Source organism: Scyliorhinus canicula, chromosome 1 (genome assembly GCF_902713615.1).
Source record: "Scyliorhinus canicula chromosome 1, sScyCan1.1, whole genome shotgun sequence".
NCBI lineage: Eukaryota > Metazoa > Chordata > Chondrichthyes > Carcharhiniformes > Scyliorhinidae > Scyliorhinus > Scyliorhinus canicula.
The window spans coordinates 280,611,495-280,632,431 of NC_052146.1; the positions used below are offsets into that span (position 1 = coordinate 280,611,495).

General features: G+C 50.6%; 1 protein-coding gene across 3 annotated transcripts in view; it reads right to left on the reverse strand.

The window, feature by feature from the left end:
- Positions 1-13,908: 13,908 nt before the first annotated feature.
- Positions 13,909-20,937, reverse strand: part of LOC119974801 (kynurenine 3-monooxygenase) — a 102,565-nt gene continuing 95,536 nt past the window's right edge. For 2 of the 3 annotated variants that reach the window (XM_038814069.1, XM_038814076.1), the window contains exon 15: positions 13,910-14,185. In XM_038814069.1, the coding sequence (XP_038669997.1) occupies positions 14,060-14,185 (126 nt within the window). In that variant the 3' untranslated portion in view covers positions 13,910-14,059. Of the gene's footprint in view, positions 14,186-20,937 lie in introns of all 3 variants that reach the window. The other variant, XM_038814084.1, reaches the window with a different exon arrangement.

Here is a 20,937-nt window from a genome sequence, read left to right on the forward strand (position 1 = left end):
AAACTGAGGGGCTAATTTTATCCGAAATTGAGTATGGGCCGGAATATTTTGGAGCCAAAAAACTGCTGGGGTTGTAAACAGATAACATTACCTGTTGCCCAACCTGGAATTCTGTGGGGTGTACGGTCTTATTAAACAAGCTGTGCGTTGTTTACGGCGTTTCCCTAGCTGAACTGCGGCTGCAATCTGTGCAGACCTCACAGTCTCAACCAAGTCTTTAACCGTCTTTTCGTGTGTGAGGGCCGTCACTTCGGGGCTGGTCATGTCCAGTCCTAAAAGGAATTCTGTACCTTTCATAGGGCGTCCGGTCATGAGTGTGTGTGGTGTGTATCCTGTGGAAGTGGAAACAGTGTTCCTTATGAACATGAGTGCAAATGGGAGCACTGAATCCCATGTCGAATTGTTCTCCTGTACCATTTTCCTAAGGGTAGTTTTTAGGGTCCGATTCATGCGCTCCACAATCCCGCTGGACTGTGGATGATACGCAATGTGGAAATTTTGTTTTATGCCGAATATTGTCAGGACGTTCTTCATGACCCGTCCTGTGAAGTGAGATCCCTGGTCCGAATCAATACTTCGGGGTAAACCCCATCTCGTGAAGATGTGGTGGGTCAGGATCTTTGCAGCTGTCTTAGCTGTATTTGTTCTAGAGGGGAATGCCTCTACCCATTTGGTAAAGGTATCGATGACCACCAGAACGTATTTATAGCCATTCCTACAAGTGGGCAATGGTCCTATAAAATCGATCTGGAGGTTTGTCCAGGGGCCGTTAACTGGTCGAGTATGCCGAAGTTGTGCCTTTTTAGAATACCTCTCCGGGTTATTCTGAGCACAAATAAGGCAATTCTCAATATAATGCGTTACATCAGTCCTGAGATTAGGCCACCAACAGAGCTGCCTGAGGTGCCTCGTGGTTGCATCAATTCCCTGGTGCCCGTGGTTATCATGAAATAAAGCAATCATTGCATTCCTGTCCTGCTGCGGGACCACATAAAGTTGTTCCTTTATGATCACACCCTCATGTGTGGTCAGTGCGTGTTTAAATCTCTCGTACTCTGGCACAAAGTTGCCTTTGAAAACCTCCCTGAGATCCTCATCCTGCTTCTGTGCTGCTGCAAGATCTTTAATATCTGTCTGTGAGATTTGGACTGCGCTCACAGGGGCGCTAGCTGGTGCGCTAGCTGGGGGGGTCCATAAGTGTCCTCGCCTGGAACCTGCCTTAGCCAGTGCGTCGGCTTTTACATTCCCAGGGGGGGATGACCTATGGTGACTTCGTACCTTTATTATTCCGAAGGTCCTGTCCTTCGCTTTTTCTAAAATATGCTGGAGTAGAGGGGCTGATGGAAGGGGTTTCCCGTCTGCGGAGACAAAACCTCGTGTCCTCCACAGGGGCAGAAAATCGGTTAAACTGTTACAGACATATAAGCTGTCTGAATATATGTCTGCTGGGCTGGGGAAAGAAGCGGGGTGGTCCACTATATAAGCTATGGCCGCGAGCTCCCCTGCCTGCGCGCCTAAGTGTCCTGGTAGTTTTAGTGCGATTTCTTCGAGAGCGCGACCCTGCGCGTCCTCGACATAGATGCCGCATCCTGTGATACGCTCACCTTCTAAAACTGTGGATGAACCGTCTACGTATATCCTCAGTGGTCCACACGTGTCTGTGGGTTGGGGGCTTTGTTTTGGGTTCCCTATCTTCCTGGGGGGTGTCTTTGCTATAAAGGGTCCTGTGTTATGCAGGGGAGCTACAATTTCACAGTCATGGGGCTGTCCGGGGTATTGGAGGTTGTCTGCTAAATATGTGTGTGTGCGGGTCCGTTTTACTGTAATGTCCCGTCCTTGTAAAAGTAGTGTCCACCTAGCTGCCCTAATCTGGCTAACTGAACCGTCCTTCAGTCGACCGTCTAGGAGTAACTGTGTGGGGGTGTGCTCGGTCAAAATGGTGGTGGGGTTGAGTCCGGTAATGTACGAAAAATATTGCACTGCCCAGAAGACAGCAAGGAGGTGCCTCTCGCAGGCTGAAAATCCTTGTTCAACTGGGTCTAACAGTCGGGAGGCATAAGCCACTGGTCTTAGCTGCTCGTGCCGTTCCTGAAGCAACACGGCCGAGAGGGTCAGATCGGTGCTCGCTACCTCTATTGCATAGGGGGAAAGTTGGTCGGGGACTAGCAGCGCGGGTGCTGCGCTAAGGGCTCTTTTTAACTCTTCCACAGCCTCTGTATGCTGCGGAAGCCATTCCCAGGGGGCTCCTTTCTTAAGGAGGTCTGAGAGTGGGGCGGCTTTTGTCGCGAATCCGTCGATGTGGTTCCGACAATAGCCAACCAGTCCTAAAAACGACCGGAGGGCCGAAACATTTTGGGGAAGGGGCAATTTGACAATCGAATCAATTCTTTTGAATTCGATCTCGCGTTTGCCGTGTGTGATGACTGTTCCCAAATACATCACTTTATTTTCCAAAATCTGGGCCTTTCTTGGGTTAACTTCACATCCAATTGAAGTCAACAGTTCCAGGAGTTCGGCCAGAAGCGTAATGTGCTCTGCCTTTGTGTCTGTCTGCAGTAGTAGGTCGTCTACATACTGTACCAGACATTCGGGGCGGGAGAATTTCTCTAAACCACTTGCCAGCTGTCGGTGGAAAATGGAGGGGGAATTGTGGAATCCTTGTGGGAGGCATGTCCACGTATACTGCTGTGATTTGAAGGTGAAGGCAAATTTATACTGGCACGCTTTTGCCAATGGTATTGACCAGAATCCGTTACTGATGTCCAATACCGTGAAGTATTTGGAGTTGAGTCCCTGCTTGAGCATGGTCTCGGGACTAGTAGCTACCGTTGGGGCTACTGCAGGGGTTACTTTGTTGAGTTCCCGATAATTGATGGTCAGACGCCATGATCCATCGGGCTTCCTCACTGGCCAAATAGGGGCATTATTGGTCGAGGCTACCGTTCTGAGCACACCTTGCTCCAATAAGCTTCCTATCACCTTTTCTATTTCCACCTCTGCTTCCAGGGGAAATCTATACTGTTTCTGTGGTCGGGGGTCCTGTCCGGTAACGTGAACTGGTCCAGTCATTCTGCCACAGTCATGACGGTGACTGGCAAATGCTGTCCTGTGTTTGTTCAGTAGGGCTTTTATTTATCTGTCGGTGTGGAGTGTAGTCAGGTCAAATGAGTACTCTCCCACTGCGCTAATCCGATTAGCGTAGTCTCCTACTGTGAGGGTGGCGGGTGCTCTGTCTGATCTAGCCATTCGCCAGACACACTGGTTCACTGGGTCGAATGACAAGCTATGAGCGTTCATAAAATCTATCCCCAGGATGTGTTCTGCTGTCCGGGGAAGATTTACTAAAACTACGGGGTGTCTTGTGGAAATGTTCCCTAGCTGGATTGCTACGGGTGCCGTAATGTGTCCCTGCTGCGAGTGTCCTGTGAACCCGCTAAGTGTAATGGTGGATGTGGTCGGCCACGTGTCTGCGTGTGCCGTGGTCATAGAGTTAATGGTGGTGCGGGACCCTCCTGTGTCCCAAAGTAACTCTATGGGCTTCCCTTTTACTCTCGCTGTGACTACGGGTCTCCCTGATGGATCCCATAGTGTGTCACAGACCCAAGTGGGGGAGCCCGAACACCGTCAGTTCGTCTCGTCCACATTGGTGGGTCCTGACTGTACTGCTATATTGTGGATGGGTTTTGCCTTACTGCGGTTCAGAGTGCCTGTCTGCTGGCCTCTCTGAGATCGCTGGGGTGCATTGCATTCCTTTGCCCAATGCCCTAACTGTCCACAGTTATAGCATTCCTGTCCTTTCTGCTGTGGGCTGCTCTTCCCTTCATTTACCCATGCGGGTTTCTGGTGCTCTCTCACTGCCTGAATATCTGCTGCAGCCTGAGCCTCTTCTGGGGATTGAACCTTACTCTTTCCCTGAATTGATTGCTCCCAAGCGCGGGACAACCTTTTCAGGACCCATTTCTCATTATGGGCCTCTTCTGAGGGGTCATAACTGTTGCAAGCGCTCTGTCCTGCCTCTGTCGCGTGTGAGATTATGGTGCGCGTCCATTTAACCATGTTTTCACGGTTCAAATGGGCTCTATTTAAATCGCCAAATACTGCATTAAAATGGATCCACAGCCTTCCGGCGAATGCTGTGGGGTGCTCGGATTTCTTCTGCCGGCACTTATTGAGTCCTTCTACGGGGTCACCTCGATTATACCCTATGGCATCTAAAATGGAGGTGTGCATTTCCTCTAGGGTGCCTCCGCCAACATTCTGTGGGTCGGGGAGGGCTGCTACAACCGATTGGTCCGAACTCAGAACTGTGAGTTTGACCTGCTCTCTCTCGTCCAGGCCGTACATGGTAGCCTGCTGTTTCACTTTAGAAAAGAACTGGTGGGGGTCTGCGGTGGGGAGGAACGGAGTGATCTTCTCACATGCGTCCCTGAGCTGGGTTACAGTTAAGGGGGTGGTGTAGGTTATATCTGGTGCGCCTTCTGTTGTAGCTTTTCTCTGCGTGGTTACGGGATTCATGGGTGCGGTTATGATCTGATCTGTAGGGGGTTGGGGTGCTTGCCTTTTCTGTTGCGCTGCTGGCGCACATGTTCCCTGAACATAACGCTGCGCTGTCTCACTTAATTCTTGCCAATCTGGGGCATTTTCTCCATCTAACTGGGTTCCAAAGGTGCTTTGAAACCCATTTTGCACCGAAAGCAGCGATTGCAGCTCTGCAATCTGTTTCCTGCATTTCGCGTGGTCTACTGTACTTTGCCTTTGTTCGGTAGTTGCAGTATGGAGTGCTCTCAAAGCTGCTTTAAGGTCAGAGCATTGCCGCTGCAAAGCCACTACCTGCTTGTCAGATTCTTCTCTTATCAGGACGGCACGTTGCACGTCCTGATAAGCCTTTTCGTACTGGGTCTGGGAACTGCTGAGATGGGCTAGACAAGACTGATGTGCCCTCTTGGCATCATCCACCTCTCTACCTTTCTCTGCCAACTTCCCTCTTAGATCCATATTTTCCTTTTCAATGTCCCTGACATCGACCTTACTCATTCGGTTCCTTTCTTCTAATTCTGCCCGGAGCGTCCTGACGACCTCCTCTGTGCCTCGCAATTGTGCCAAACAGGACACAATCGCCATCGGCTTACGTGCTTTACTCATGTTCTTCTTGTGAATTTGAGAGAGGTTCTCCCACCAAGTATGTCCTATACTTCCGGGACCTGTCTCCTCATTCAAACAAAACTCTTTCCAAAGGGGCCATCCCTTTCCTTGCAGATACTTGCGGAGTTCCAGCTCCCACATGGGACACTGACCTACCCTGCTACTGCTGCTGGTCGCTGCGACCACAAACCGTTCTGGGTTCATGAGGCGTTCCATTGCCTGCATGGCCATTTTTCTCTGACTCACTTTTAAATTTAGGAACAGGGGGTGTTGAGGTTATGTCTCACGAAACGGGTAAGGCTTACGCTATGTTCCGTTCACAAAACTACCGAAAGTTTGTCGCAACAAAAATGCTTTCAGGTTTTCCTTACAACCCTGTTAGTACGCATGCACTAAACACACTTCCGAATTACGCTTATTGCTTTGAACACCTTGAATATTTGTGATTTCTTTCCGTTTTCTTTACCAGATTTCCAATTCAAATTTCAGGGTCCTCGACGGAGTGGGGGTACCACTTGTAACCGTGTCCCGGCGGAGTCGCCACTAAATGTTGCACGTTTTGCTATGAGTGTAAAACGCATTTATTGGGGTGTATTAACTTCCAAGTGCTTAACACCACTAGGCTCTGTTCTATGTATTTATTCAGCTCAGGAGTCGCCAGGTGCCGTATAGACACCGTCACGAGTATTCCAAGGTCAAGTTCAAAGTAATAAAGACGATACACCGATTAGTAAGGTCCAAACGATCAATATTTATTATACAATTATAATAAATACTCATGCACACACTAAGAGACTAAGCTATAACTAAACTTAAGTAATCAGAATACTTATCTAACAGGAACAGGCAAGGTCAGGGAGCGAGGCCTTCGTCCCGGTCTTGGGCTGCAACCTTCAGCAAGCGTTCTGGTCACTGGGGGGTTTAGCGGGCTTAGTTCGCGTAGCGAGCGTCGTACTGGCACTTACGGTTCGGCGGCTGGTGCTCAACGGCTGGAGTCAGGATACAGCTTCAAGGTCTTGGTCAGGGCCGGAGCACGGAACAACAGACAAGACCATGTGTGGGGGTCTATATTTATAGGTGTCCCCAATGACCTTCCCTCTTCTTGGGCGGGCTTTACCTTTGGTTATCTATTGGGTCAATTCCTCATCGATACTGTTTGAATTCCCCAATGCGAGGGGGTCTCCGTGATGGGGGGGGGGGGCGTTTCTTATGCCCTTTTGTTTGGAGGTTTCTGGTGCCTCGATGTCTGGGCCTTGGTTCAAATGTGTCCATTTAGAGTCAAATGTTTCTATTGTGTGGGTGTTCAGGTCTGATTGCCTCATTAGTATGCAAAGCGTTTTGCCATTTGCACCTAACTAAGGTCTTCTCACCTGAGCCCAAACTGGTTTCTGCTACTTGCAGAATGCAAAATGCTCTCTTTGCAGACTGCTGTTTTGGCTAAACTGCCTTTTTCCCTGCAGTCTTAGCGCTTGGCTTACTTTGTAGCTCAGCGTCCATTTTAGGTGGCTACATTCATAACCTCGGGTTATTTCAAAACACATATTCAGCATTCTTATTCAGCATACTTATTCACCTAACAAATACATTTACAAGATAATATGACACTAAGCAGTCCAAGGACAGGGAAGCTCCATGACAACAGCATAGCAATGTTACAGTAACCTAAAGGAGCCATTGTCCTAACAGTGAAGTCAGCAAGAATCCAGTTCAAGCCGCTTGCGATAACAGCACCAAATCGCATTCCATAACACACATAAGAATTCATTTATGAAACATTTCAAGTTAATGTTGTACATTAAAGACAGCTAACCGTCAAATCAAACTTATTTGATTCTAACCCAAACCAATTGGGATTACATAGGGGTGTAGATAGATGGCGAAAGACTGATATGATTTAGTATAACTATGATAGATTGTACGGCCATTTTCCATTCAGGAATCATCTATACTTTGATCTAACTTACTCGCTGTCTCTCTATCTTTCATACTTTCACTTTGCAACTCTGACTCTTGAAGTAAATGCAAGCTGTTTTGCCTTAAGCAAGAAAATCATTTCTGTATTATTTGAAAGTTATATTGTCTACAAATTGCTTCTCTTTGAGTCCTTTTGCTAGCTGGACTTATTAGAGAATAAGATTTAAATGATTCTCAATTGTAATCAACCAGAGTCAATAAAACGATTCTTATTTGCATCCGAGAAGTGTTAACTCAAATTTCTACTGAGTTTTAGTGTTCGCAAGTGCCACTAGATACGCATGGTAGATCTCTGCAGTCTTCCAAATGGAGAATCCTGCCCACCTCTCCAAAATGGAGAATCCTGCCCACGGTGGCGGCAATGACGTAGGAAGCCGCGCATTTGGGAGCTCCCGATTTAAACGGACTTTTCGGCTCTTTTTAGAGCCCAAAACGGAGTTTCTTCGACGTCTCCCGGTGGGAGAAGGTGTTGTGATCAACGTTTCTCCACGTTTAATGCATCGAACTCTGAGTGGAACGCGGACAAAAACGGCAGCAGCTCCCCAGAAAAAACAGGGGAAGGATTTCAAGATGGCGGCCGGCGGAGCACCAGAGGAGTGGAGGCTGTGGGCGCAGGAGCAGCAAGCTGCTCTCCTGCGCTGTTTTGCAGATTTTAAGGCTGAGCTGCTGAGCTCTCTGCAGGAAACAAACAAAAAGCTTTTGGAGATCCAGACGACCCAGGGTGCTGCCATCCAGGCGTTGCAGGAGCAGGCCGCTGAATGAGAGGAGGAGGCCGTGGTCCTCGTGAGTAAGGTGGAGGGGCACGAGGCACTCCACAAGAAGTGGCAGGACCGCGTCGAGGAGCTTGATCTCCGCATGAGGCGGAAGAATCTGAGGATCTTGGGCCTTGCGGAGGGTCTGGAGGGGTCGGATCTGACGACCTACGTGGCCAGGATGCTGAACACGTTGGTGGAGGCAGTCTTTCAGTCTGTCCCTGGAGCTGGAGGGAGCCCACAGAGTACTGGCCAGGAGGCCTAAGGAGAATGAACCCTCGCGTGCGGTGCTGGTGAGGTTCCACCGGTTCAGCGATCGGGAGTGTGTGGTGCGCTGGGCCAAGAAGGTGAAGAGCAGCAATTGGGAGAATGGGGTAGTACGGATCTACCAGGATTGGAGTGCGGAGGTGGCTAAGCGGCGGTCCGGGTTTAATCGGACGAAAGAGGTGCTCCATAAGAAGAAAATAAAATTCGGAATATTGCAGCCTGCACGCTTGTGGGTAACTTATTTGGAGCGGCATTACTATTTTGATTCCCCGGAGGAGGCATGGGCCTTTGTACAGACGGAGAAGCTGGACTCGAACTAGGGGTTGGGGGTTGCGGGGTTGGTTGTAATGTTTTATTGCTGGTTTCTGCTGTTGCTGTGTTTTTTCTGTACTTTTGTAATTGTGATATGGTTATTTATTTGGGTTTTGTTCTGTTTTCTGTTGGGGGGCATGGTTTGAGTTTTGTATTTTGCGGGGGGGTGGTTTGGGGGTTTGTTGCATTCTGTATGGGGTTGGGGGTATGGGGTGGGGCTGGTATTTGGGAGCTGTGTCAGTAGGGTGTGGTGGGGCAGTGCGAAAGCGCGGGCTTTCCTCTGGTTTCCCGCGTTGCGGGGCTGGGGGGTGGAGATGGCGGGGGGGGGCCTTTACTGGCTCCTTCCCGCGCTGGAGCGGTGCCTTGAGGAGTGACGGGAGGGAGGACAATCCCACTTTGGGAGGGGTCGGGTTTTGGCGGGAGTTTCCGGGGTCAGCAGAAGTTAGCTGACCCACGGAAGTACAATGGAGGACGGGTCACGGCTAGGAGGGTTCCTAGCCTGGGGGGGGGGGAAAGGGGAATACCAGGTTGCTGCTGGTGTGGGCCGGGGGGGGGGACAGAGGTGAGGTGCTGTCGCGGTGGGGACTGGGTCGGGCGGGGGGTGCTGTCTTGGGGCGGGCAGTCGACGGGCTATGGTTAGTCGGCGGGGGAGGGGGCGAGATGCCCTCTGATCCGGTTGGTCACCTGGAATGTGAGAGGACTGTATGCGCCGGTGAAGTGGTCTAGGGTACTTGCTCATCTGAGGGGGCTAAAGGCAGATGTGGCAATGCTTCAGGAGACCCACCTGAAGGTGGCGGACCAGGTCCGTCTGAGGAGTGGGTGGGTGGGGCAGGTTTTCCACTCCGGGTTGGATGTGAAGAACCGGGGGGTGGCGATTCTCGTGGGGGAAAATGTGTCGTTTGAGGCATCTGAAGTGGTGGCGGATAAGGGGGGTAGGTTTGTTATGGTAAGGGACAGGCTACAGGGAGAGAAGGTGGTACTTGTTAATGTGTATGCCCCAAATTGGGATGATGTGGGCTTTATGAGGCGTATGCTGGGACGTGTCCCGGATCTAGAGGCGGGAGGTCTGATTATGGGTGGGGACTTCAATACGGTGTTGGATCCTTCACTGGATCGGTCCAGTTCAAGGACGGGTAGGAGGCCGGCGGCGGCCAAGGTGCTGAGGGGTTTTATGGACCAGATGGGAGGGATGGATCCATGGAGGTTTGTGAGGCCGAGGGCACGGGAGTATTCCTTTTTCTCCCACGTACATAGGGTTTATTCTTGGATAGACATCTTCGTGGTGAGTAGGGGACTGATTCCGAGAGTGGAGGAGGCCGAGTATTCGGCCATTGTAATCTCCGACCATGCTCCGCATTGGATGGATTTGGAGATGGGGGAGGTGCGGGGCCAGCGCCCGTTGTGGCGGTTGGCTGTGGGATTGTTGGTGGAGGAGGAGGTGTGCAGGAGGGTCCGGGCAAATATTGAGGGGTACCTCGAGGCGAATGATACGGGGGAGGTCCGGGTGGGGATGGTCTGGGAAGCCCTGAAGGCAGTGATTCGTGGGGAGCTGATATCCATCCGGGTACACAGGGAGAGGAGTGAGAGGGATAGACTGGAGGGGAAGATCCTGGAGGTAGATAGGAGGTACGCGGAGGCACCAGAGGAGGGATTGTTGGGGGAGAGGCGCAGCCTACAGGCTAAATTTGATTTGTTGACCACTAGAAAGGCGGAGGCACAGTGGAGGAAGGCACAAGGGGCAGTGTATGAACATGGTTAAAAGGCGAGTAGTATGCTGGCTCATCAGCTCCGCAAGCGGGATGCGGCTAGGGAAATTGCTGGAGTGAGAGATGAGAGTGGTAATGTGGTGCGGAAGGGGGTAGAGGTGAATGAGGTCTTCAAGGACTTTTACGGGGAACTGTACCGGTCGGAGCCAACGGTGGAGAGGAGGGGAATGGAGAGTTTTCTCGACGGGCTATCTTTCCCGAAGGTGCAGGAGGAGCAGGTGGAGGGGTTGGGGGCGCCGATTGAGCTGGAGGAGCTGGTTAAGGGGATCGGGCAGATGCAGTCACGGAAGGCGTCGGGGCCGGATGGGTTCCCGGTGGAGTTTTATAAAAGTTTGTGGACCTAGGGGCCCCCTGTTGGTACGGACACTTAATGAGGCATGGGAGGGGGGGACTTTGCCCCCAACGATATCGCGGGCGCTGATTTCTTTAATCTTAAAGAGGGACAAGGACCCCCAGCAGTGTGGTTTGTACAGGCCCATATCTCTCCTTAATGTGGATGCCAAGGTGCTGGCAAAGATCCTGGCCACCAGGATAGAGGACTGTGTGCCAGGGGTTGTACACGAGGACCAGACAGGTTTTGTTAAGGGAAGGCAGCTGAACACGAATGTGCGGAGTTTGTTGAATGTCATCAGGATGCCGGCGATTGAGGGGGAGGCTGAGATAGTGATGGAGCTGGATGCGGAGAAGGCCTTCGATAGAGTGGAGTGGGGGTACTTATGGGAGGTATTGGGGAGGTTTGGATTTGGTGAAGGGTTTATTAGATGGGTGAGGCTACTGTATGAGGCCCCGATGGCGTGTGTGGCCACGAATGGGAGGAGGTCGGAGTACTTCCGGCTTTACCGAGGGACCAGGCAGGGTTGCCCCCTGTCCCCCTTGTTGTTTGCATTGGCAATCGAACCATTGGCGATGGCGTTGAGGGATTCAGGAAGGTGGAGGGGTTTGGTGCGGGGTGGGGAGGAACATAGGGTGTCGTTGTATGCCGATGACCTGCTACTGTATGTGGCGGACCCAGTGGGAGGGATGCTGGGGGTGATGGGGCAGCTAGCTGAGTTTGGGACCTTCTCAGGCTATAAACTAAATCTAGGCAAGAGTGAGGTGTTTGTGGTGCACCCTGGGGACCAGGAGGAGGGAATTGGTAGGCTCCCGCTTAAGAGGGCAGGGGAGAGGTTTAGGTACCTGGGGTGCAGGTGGCCAGGGACTGGGGGACTCTTCACAAGCATAATTTCACCAGGCTTGTGGATCAGATGGAGGAGGAGTTCAAGAGGTGGGACATGTTGCCATTGTCGTTGGCGGGGAGGGTGCAGTCCGTCAAAATGACGGTGCTTCCGAGGTTCTTGTTCCTCTTTCAGTGCCTGCCCATCTTCGTCCCCAGGGCCTTCTTTAGGAGGGTGACTAGCAGTATTTTGAGCTTTGTGTGGGCGCATGGAACTCTTGAGAGTGAAGAGGGTTTTCCTGGAGCGAGGGAGGGATGGAGGCGGGCTGGCGCTGCCCAACGTTTTGGGGTACTATTGGGCGGCCAATGTGTCAATGGTGTGTAAATGGGTGATGGAGGAAGGGGGGGGCGGCGTGGAAAAGAATGGAGATGGCGTCTTGTAGAGGTACAAGCCTGGGTGCCTTGGTAACGGCGCCGTTGCCGCTCTCTCCTAAGAGGTATACCACGAGCCCGGTGGTGGCGGCGACCCTAAGAATCTGGGGACAGTGGAGACGGCATAGGGGGGAAACGGTGGGCTCGATGGAGGCTCCATTAGGTGGAAATCATCGGTTCATCCAGGGGAACACTGATGGGGGATTTAGGGGGTGGTATCGGGTGGGCATCAGTAAATTGAGGGACCTGTTTATTGGCGGGAGGTTTGCGGGCCTGGGGTAATTGGAAGATAAATTTGGGCTCCCCCAAGGGAACATGTTCAGATACTTGCAGGTAAAGGCATTTGCTAGGCGACAGGTGGAGGAATTTCCTTTGCTGCCCTCGCGGGGGCGATGGACAGAGTGCTTTCGGGGGTGTGGGTCGGAGAGGGGAAGGTGTCTGACATTTATAAGGTAATGCAGGAGGTGGAGGAGTCGTCAGTGGAGGAGCTGAAGGCTAAATGGGAAGGGGAACTAGGGGAGCAGATAGAGGATGGGACTTGGGCGGATGCCTTGGAGAGGGTTAACTCTTCCTCTTCATGTGCGAGGCTTAGTCTCATCCAATTTAAGGTGCTGCATCGGGCCCATATGTCTGTGACTCGGATGAGTAGGTTCTTTGGGGGTGAGGACAGGTGCACCAGGTGTTCGGGGAGTCCGGCGAATCATGCCCATATGTTCTGGGCATGCCCGGCACTGGAAGAATTCTGGAAGGGGATGGCGAGGACGGTGTCGAGGGTGGTTGGATCCAGGGTCAAACCAGGGTGGGGACTCGCGATTTTTGGAGTTTCGGTAGAGCCGGGAGTGCGGGAGGCGTAAGAGGCCGGTGTTTTGACCTTTGCGTCCCTAGTAGCCCGGCGGAGGACCTTGCTGCAGTGGAAGGATGCGAGGCCCCCAAGCGTGGAGTCCTGGATCAGTGACATGGCGGGATTTATAAAATTGGAGAGGGTCAAATTTTCCCTGAGTGGATCAGTACAAGGGTTCTATAAACGGTGGCAGCCTTTTCTGGACTTTCTGACTCAAAGAAAGGTATCTTGGTCAATAGCAGCAGCAACCCGGGGGGGGGGGGGGGGGGCGGGGAACGAGGGTGTTCTTTATTTTTTTTCTATGGTTATTTAACTTAATATTGTGTTAATTTAATTTGTTGTTAATATGTTTTGTTGTTCATTGAGGTTGGGCGAATGTTTATGACTGTTATTGTTATTGTTGGTATTTTATTGCTGTTCGTTGTTGTTATATAAATACAAAATGTTTCAATAAAAATTACTTTAAAAAAAAAATCAATGACTTAAAGATTCCCCATTCTGCCTGTCGAGCCTGCTGATGGAGGTAAATTCATCTGACACCAATACAATCAGTCACGATTGGTGGTTGAAACCTTATCAATGACCCACTTCAGAAAATGTTGACATTTGACATCATTTGCAGTCAACAGTGTTCACCTGCACTCAATTGTGCTCAAACTCAATCATTTTTACCATTGTTTGAAAGCATTTGCACTCAAAAGCAATCATTTAGCTATATTTTAATATTGAAAGTAACGTAACTGACATCATTTGTCACCAACTGCCCCAAACAGTGCTCAAACATACTTTTCTGCATAACCTGTAACTAGTCCAACACAACACTGCCCCACCTCCTGATTGCAGCATTTTACTTACCCCCTCTCTTCACCCCAAAACTTTCACCTTCTCTTCTTCCCCCCACTCTCTTCCCCCCTCCCACTCCTGAATCACCTTCACCACCCATCTTCCCACCCCTCACCTTCCCTGGAGAGTGGAGGTTGCAGGATCGGCCAGAGCAGAAAGGGATGGTGAAGCCTGATTTGCTGTAGTTTTTCCATCTGGCATGGAAGTAAATATTCAGGTTTGGGGGAAGAGGGAGTTCAGAGAGTTGGCAGAGGAGGATGGAAGGAATATTCAGGGGTGAGTGGGGGAGGGGGCGGCACTGAAATATGGCGATGGGACTGGAGGCCTGGGGATCGGCGATGGAGGCCATGAGGCCAAGACAGAGACATCAGAAACCCATGGCCCAGGTGGTGTAATATTCAAAATAGGCAGTAATAAATGTCAATGGTTTGTCCATTAAAGTATTTTTTTATTAGTGATCGCCCATTAATGTCTGCTCACAGGAAAATTAAGACCACAATATCTTAATTAGCAAAACATGGGATTTCCATTTCTTCTGAAAATGCAAGGATTTTGTTTCCCATTTGACTGCTTCGAGTTACTTCAAGCTAAAGTTCCAATTCTGCAGCTGGATGGTAAGGCCCTTGGGAAAATGCTTGACAATGAAGGCAGCTCCTGTGATTGTTGCTGACATTCCCATAACAAAAAGCAAAGTATTGATTATCTGCAAGGAAAAGGGAGTCACTTTGTTAGTTGCATATTTACACAATAGGGTACAATTCTGACAGGAGTCACATTTTCAGAAGGACCTGATGATAATAGCGCAGATCAAATATTGCGAGTGCAATGCCGGCAGTCGCCATCAATTGAATTTAGTACAACTAAACAGGCAGCAACATGTGCTGCCTCTAAACAAGCCGCCCCTCCTCAACCAAAGAATCCTCTTCAGACACCATGAGGTAGGGTTCAAGTCTGGACTGTTAAAAGTAAGTCTTTGTTGATAACTCATAACTATGCACATATATACGGGAGAAGGTACAGGGATGGAGCTGACCCCATTCTAGGTCTTAACCCAACTGTGTCCACCTCCAGACTGAGTCTGCATCATGTACCTTCCTGCGTCACGGTGTGGGCTGTACTGCTACATTAACACTTTTTGTTCCAAACTGTTCGATAATAATCATAATCTTTCGCTGGCCCCCGCCTACACCTCTCACTCATCTGCTACCCCCTGAAATAACCCACTCATTCTCGCCTCAGTCATATGCACCCTGTGCACCACCTTAAACTGTACCAGGCTCAAAGGCTATGGGGCTGGTTTAGCACACTGGGCTAAATCGCCAGCAGCACGGTTCAATTCCCGTACCAGCCTCCCAGAACAGGCGTCGAAATGTGGCGACTCATGACAATAAGCGATTTTCATTTTTTCATTTCATCCTTGCACAAGTGGAGGTCCCGTTTACCCTTCGCAGTGCCTCACTCCATACTCCCCAATTGATTTCCATTCCCAACTCCGCTTCCCATTTCTCCTTGAACTTCACCACCCGCTCGCCTCCCTGCTCCCCCAGCCACTTGTATATATCCCCAATTCTTCCCTCCGCTTCCACATCCGGAAGCAGCAGTCACTCCAGCAGGGTGTATACCGGCAATCTAGGGCACCCATTCCAGACCTCTCGTGCAAAGTCTCTAACCTGTAGATAACTGAAATCACTACCCCTCGGCAGCTCTACCCTCTCCATTAGCTCCTCCAGACTAGCGAACCCTTCCTCTAAATACAAATCCCTCACCTTGACCAGCCCCACTTCCCTCCACCTGTGTACACTATCCATCTCCCCCGGCTCAAACCCATGATTCTCGCACAGCGGCGTTAGCACCGGCATCCCTTCCATCCTAAAATGCCTCCTCAACTGATTCCACATCTTCACCGTGGACTGCACCACTGGGCTCCCTGAATACCTACTCGGAGCCATTGGCAATTCTGAAGTCACCATAGCCTTCAAACTAGACTCCTTACCAGATTCCTCCTCCATCCTAACCCACTCTACCCCTTCTGCTTCCAACCACTGCCGCACCTTGTCCACATTCACCGCCCAATAATAATGAAGCAAGTTTGGCAACGCCAACCCCCCTCCCCCCCACCCCCCCCGGCTGCCTCTGCCTCTGGAGCAGAATCCTCCCCACCCACGGCACCTTCCCCGCCCATACAAAGTCAGAGATGATTGTGTCCACGTTCCAAAAAAAGGCCTTTGGTATAAAGATCGGGAGAGCCTGAAAGATCAACAAGAACCTCGGCAGAATATTAGTTTTCACCACTTGGACCTTCCCGACAACGTTAAGTGCAGTGTATGCCACCTCTTAAGATCCTCCCTTGCCTCCTCCACCAGCTTTGTTAAGTTCCACTTATGGATCTCCAACGGATCTGAAACATTCAGCAAGAGGTCATCGGCATAGAGCGACATCCCATGTTCCCTCCATCCCCTCATTGTCCCCTGCCACTCTGCCGACCCCCTGAGAGCCATCACCAATGGCTCTATGGCCAGTGCAAACAGCAGCGGCAATAGTGGGCACCCCTGCCTCGTACCCCTGTGTAAGTCAAAGTTCAAGAGCTCATATCATTCGTCCTCACCCTTGCTCTTGGCGCCACATACAGCAACCGCACCCATGCCACAAGTCTCGGTCCAAACCCAAACATTCCCAAAACTTCAAACAAGTACCGCCACTCCACCCGATCAAATGCTTTCTCCGCGTCCATGGACACCACCACCTCCAGTACCAGAGCTCTTGACAGATTCTTCACCACATTCAACAGCCGCCTTATATTACTCGCGAGCTGCCTGCCCTTCACAAAGCCTGTTTGATCTTCTGCAACCACCCCCGGCACACAATCCTCCATTCTCCCCGCCAACAACTTAACCAATACTTTCCCAACAGTGTTCAATAGTGATTTGGGTCTATACGACCCCATTCCACCGGATCATTCTCTTTTTTGGGGATTAGTGTGATCACTACCTGCTTCATTGTCTCCGGCAACTCCCCCTTCTCCAGTGCTTCATTAAACGCCAACAGATGTGGTGCCAGGTCCGCCGCAAATTCCCTATAAAATTCTGCCGGGTACCCATCCGGCCCAGGGGCCTTCCCCGACTTCATACCCCTGATACTATCCAGCACCTCCCTCAGCCCCAGAGTCTCCTCCAGCGCCTGCCTCTTTGCTTCCTCCACCTGGAGAAATTCCAGCTTGTCCAGAAACAACCCCATGTCCCCCCTCCTCTCCTTCTGGGTCTGCCCCATAAGGTCCCTGGGAACACTCCCTAAATGCCTCATTTACCTTCCCTGGCTCCGACACCACATCCCCAGCCCCAGTCCGGGGCCGCGATTCTCCCCTACCCGACAGGGCGGGGGGTCCCGGCGTAGTGGAGTGGTGCCAACCACTCCGGCGTCTGGCCTCCCCAAAGGTGTGGAGAGGGAGCTAGGCCCGCGCTGGAGTGGTTGACGCCATGCCGACTGGTGCCAAAACCGGCGCCAATGGCCTTTGACGCCCGCCGCCTGGCATCGGGGCTGGCCGAATGGCCTTCGCCGGTTCGCGCATGCGCCGGTGCGTCAGCGGCCACTGATGTCACCACCAGCGCATACACGGTAGGGGGGTTCTCTCCGCCTCCGCCATGGCGGCGGCTGAAGAAAAATAATGCCCCCACGGCACTGGCCCGCCCGCCGATCAGTGGGCCCCGATCGCGGGCCTGGCCACCGTGGGGGCACCCTCCGGGGTCCGATCCACCCGCGCCCCCCCCAGGACCCCGGGGGGCCGCTCGAGCCGCCAATCCCGCCGCCACCAGAGATAGTTGAAACCACGGCGGCGGGATTGGCCTCTCAGCGGAGGGTCTTCGGCCACGGCGGGGGCGGGATTTACGCTGGCTCCGGATCTTCAATATTTCCCTGGATGCAGCCTGCCTCCGCAGCTGGTGCGCCAGCATGCGGCTCGCCTTCTCCCCATACTCGTATTGCACACCTCGTGCCCTACGCAGTTGACCTACCGCCTCCCCCCCCTCCCGTTGTCAGCCTGTCAAATTACCCCTGCAACTTTTTTCTCCTCGCCAACCCTCCATGGTGGGCACCCTCGAATATTCCCTGTCCACCTCCACTATCTCGCTCACTAGACGATCATGTACCTCCCTCCTTTCCCTATCCGCACGGACCGTAAATGAGATAATTTCCCCCCGGACCACTGCCTTCAGTGCTTCCCATAAAATGCCTGCCAACACTTCCCCATTCTGATTGAACTCCACATAATTCCTTGCCATTCGTACCCTACCCATCGATCTGGGGCTCGATCTATCCACCCTCGGCACCAGGACACAGTTAAAATCTCCCATGATCAACTGGTACGTGGCCAAATCTGGGATTGCTGCCAGCAATCCCCTCAGAAAACCCACATCATCCCAATTTGGGATCCATAATCTTTTTTAGTGACACAAGTAGGCTTACACTAACACTGCAGTGAAGTTACTGTGAAAATCCCCTGGTCGCCACATTCCGGCACCTGTTCTGGGTACACTGAGGGAGAGTGCAGAATGTCCAATTCACCTGGCAAGCATGTCTTTCAGGACCCGTGGGAGAAAACCGGAGCACCCGGAGGAAACCCACAGGCACAGGGAGAACGTACAAACTCCATACAGACAGTGACCCAAGCCAGGAATCAAACCCAGCTCCCTGGTGCTGTGAAACAGCAGTGCTAACCGTGCTGTCCAATATACATCTATATTATGTACTACACCTCTCCCAAGTCTTTACCCTATTGATATAGAGTTACTTTAGTTTACATCCAAATCATGCATTGTTATAATTCTTGTGCATTAACCTTATGGTTACAACCTTAATGCTATTCATAAAAATACACTATTATGGTATTAACATTAACAACATTCACAAAATTCTCACTAACCCATCACACCCCTGCTAATCTTTGAAGGTAGAGGATCAGGTGGTCCGGAGGCCTTATGATAACCCTTCCACATCTCTTTCCCTGTTCTGTCAGAAGAACGGCATCCTGTTGTGTTGGCTTGGAGGCCAGACAAGTGCTTGGGTACAGTTTCACCATTTCTTCCATCGATTGAGTTTAAACCATGCCTGATTGGTGTGCCAGGTTTGGCAGCGAATTGGTGTTGCTCTTGACCATATCTTGCAGGGTGGACAAAAACGGTGACCATCTACTTGGTGGCATTTTTCTTCTTCTTCCTTTTCCATTTGGGCCTTCAGAAAGTTTGCTGAGGCTAAAGAAGATTGAATGGCATGCTCACCTCCAATTTGTATCGTTCATGGTGTGCCGGTTCCAGCTTCCCTTATGGTTTTCTCATGCTGGCTGGAGGTTGCTGTGTATTCACAGTGATTGGTTGGTCGGTCTTCCGACTCTCCTGTCATCATAATTGGAGGTAGGTGTTCTTCAGACTGTTAATGCATCTCTGGTACCAATTCCACAGGAGGTGCAATGGTAATCTAGTGTTTGGTATGAAGTTCTTATCATTGAGGACTTTCCAGGACCTGGAATTATGATGGACTAACCTGCTCCATGCAATAAAAAAAAAACGACAGGTGAAATCAGAGTCTGAGTACTCTTTCGTGTTGGAGGACTCAGGACTGTGCTGTTCTGGCTGGCTAATGGCTGTGGCCGTTTTGACATCGTCCGCTGGCTAGATAAGACTAAGGGCTACTCGGGCAACTCTGCTCAAAAGAGAAAAGACTGATTGCGGATGACATACATCAGCTCAAAGATTTGTTTGGCAGCATCCATCAGTGGTTCAAGGACTATGCCAAGGAGCGAGACTCGGACTCCATTTGCTCCATACAGTGGACGGTCTACCGCCTGAATCCAATTACCTTGGAACCAGGGTTCCTCATCTGTCGGGACTGTCACACTGGCACTGAAATCTAATTTAAATTGAGTTAGATGAACATTTATCAAGAAATCAGCATTCTAAAACAAACAAACACATTCTTTGATATTCGCCAAGAAGAATGGCCATGCATCTTCTGGATCTTCGGTCTCGACCTTGGGGACTACCTTTGGGAGGTCAGTGCGGTGCTGAGATTTTGATTTGTGCAGTGGAAGCATGGGCTGTATTTTCAGAACATTGATCTTTCCTGTGAGGGAGCTTCATACTGCAGCACTGGAAGATCACTCTGCTGGGAGGGTCAGAGATTCCTTCCCCTGATTTGGTTGGTCCCTGCATTTTTGTGTCCTGATATGTTGAAATGAGGGTTGGTTTCAACCCCATGAAGCGTTCTCTCCGATTAGGATGGTCCTGTGTTGTTCACATAGCTCACAGGCTAGTTAGCTGGATAGGCATGTTGAGGGCAAGATCATCCTTTGTTTGGAGGAAGTCAGGGAGTGAATTGTCTGCAAAACCCACCACGTTTCTGTCTCCGATATGCTCAGATTTTAAAGCACCACATTCATATCCTTCTGCCAGCCTGTAGGGATAGTGAATTAAAGAATCGGAGGTGGCCCAGGGAGCTGGACTCTTATTCAATTTAACTCTCTCTTGTATTTTACTGGACCTCAAGTTGAAATGGACATGCAAAGATTTCAAAACACATCAACTTTGGCAGATAACTCATCAATGGCTTGTTGTGCAAAGGTGTTGTCTGCTATTAGCCCAATTGAGTAAAGAAGTGTACTAACTTGTTCTGCCTTTGATCTTTTTTATTGAGACCTGCAGCAACACTAAATCTTAATATCTGTCCAGTTGTGTGACTGGTCTGGGCCATGGATAAATCCCAGTGGAGCTGCAAGTGAAGAATTGCAAGCCATTTTTGACGATTTTAAGTTGTGTGGCCACAGCTTTAAGAAATTACAGGCTTCCAAGATGGCGTCACTGGTTACTGCAGAACACAGGATCTTGCCAGTTTTTGGTGTGTTTTTTTTTTTAAATGGTGCACTTCTGCCTGAAAAACACACGTACATACAAAGTGGGAGCAGAAGTAGGCCATTGGGCCCCTCAAGCCTGGTCTACCATTTGATAAGATCATGGCTGATCTGTCTGTATTTCAAGTTCTACGTCCCCATATAACCTTCGGTTGGCCTCCTTCTGCACTGTAAATTCTATGATAACCCCTAATAGCATACAATAGCAGCAAATAGAAGAATATGCCAAAGAGTGCCAGTGCCAAAGCACACCATGTTTGGCTCCACTGTGACTCTCAAAGGGATCCAATGTTACCCCATTAGCTGACCTTACCCATCATGTTGTCCTGGGAAGAGGAGATCACAGTGAGCAGCTTTGGCAGCAAGTCAATTTTCTCCAGCAGCTTAAATAGACCATCTCTGTTCACATGGTCAAATTCCTCGGTGAGATTTTTAAAAAAAAATTTAGAGTACCCAATTAATTTTTCCAATTAAGGGACAATTTAGCATGGCCAATCCACCTAGCCTGCACATTTTTGGGTTGTGGGGGCGAAACGCACGCAAACACGGGGAGAATGTGC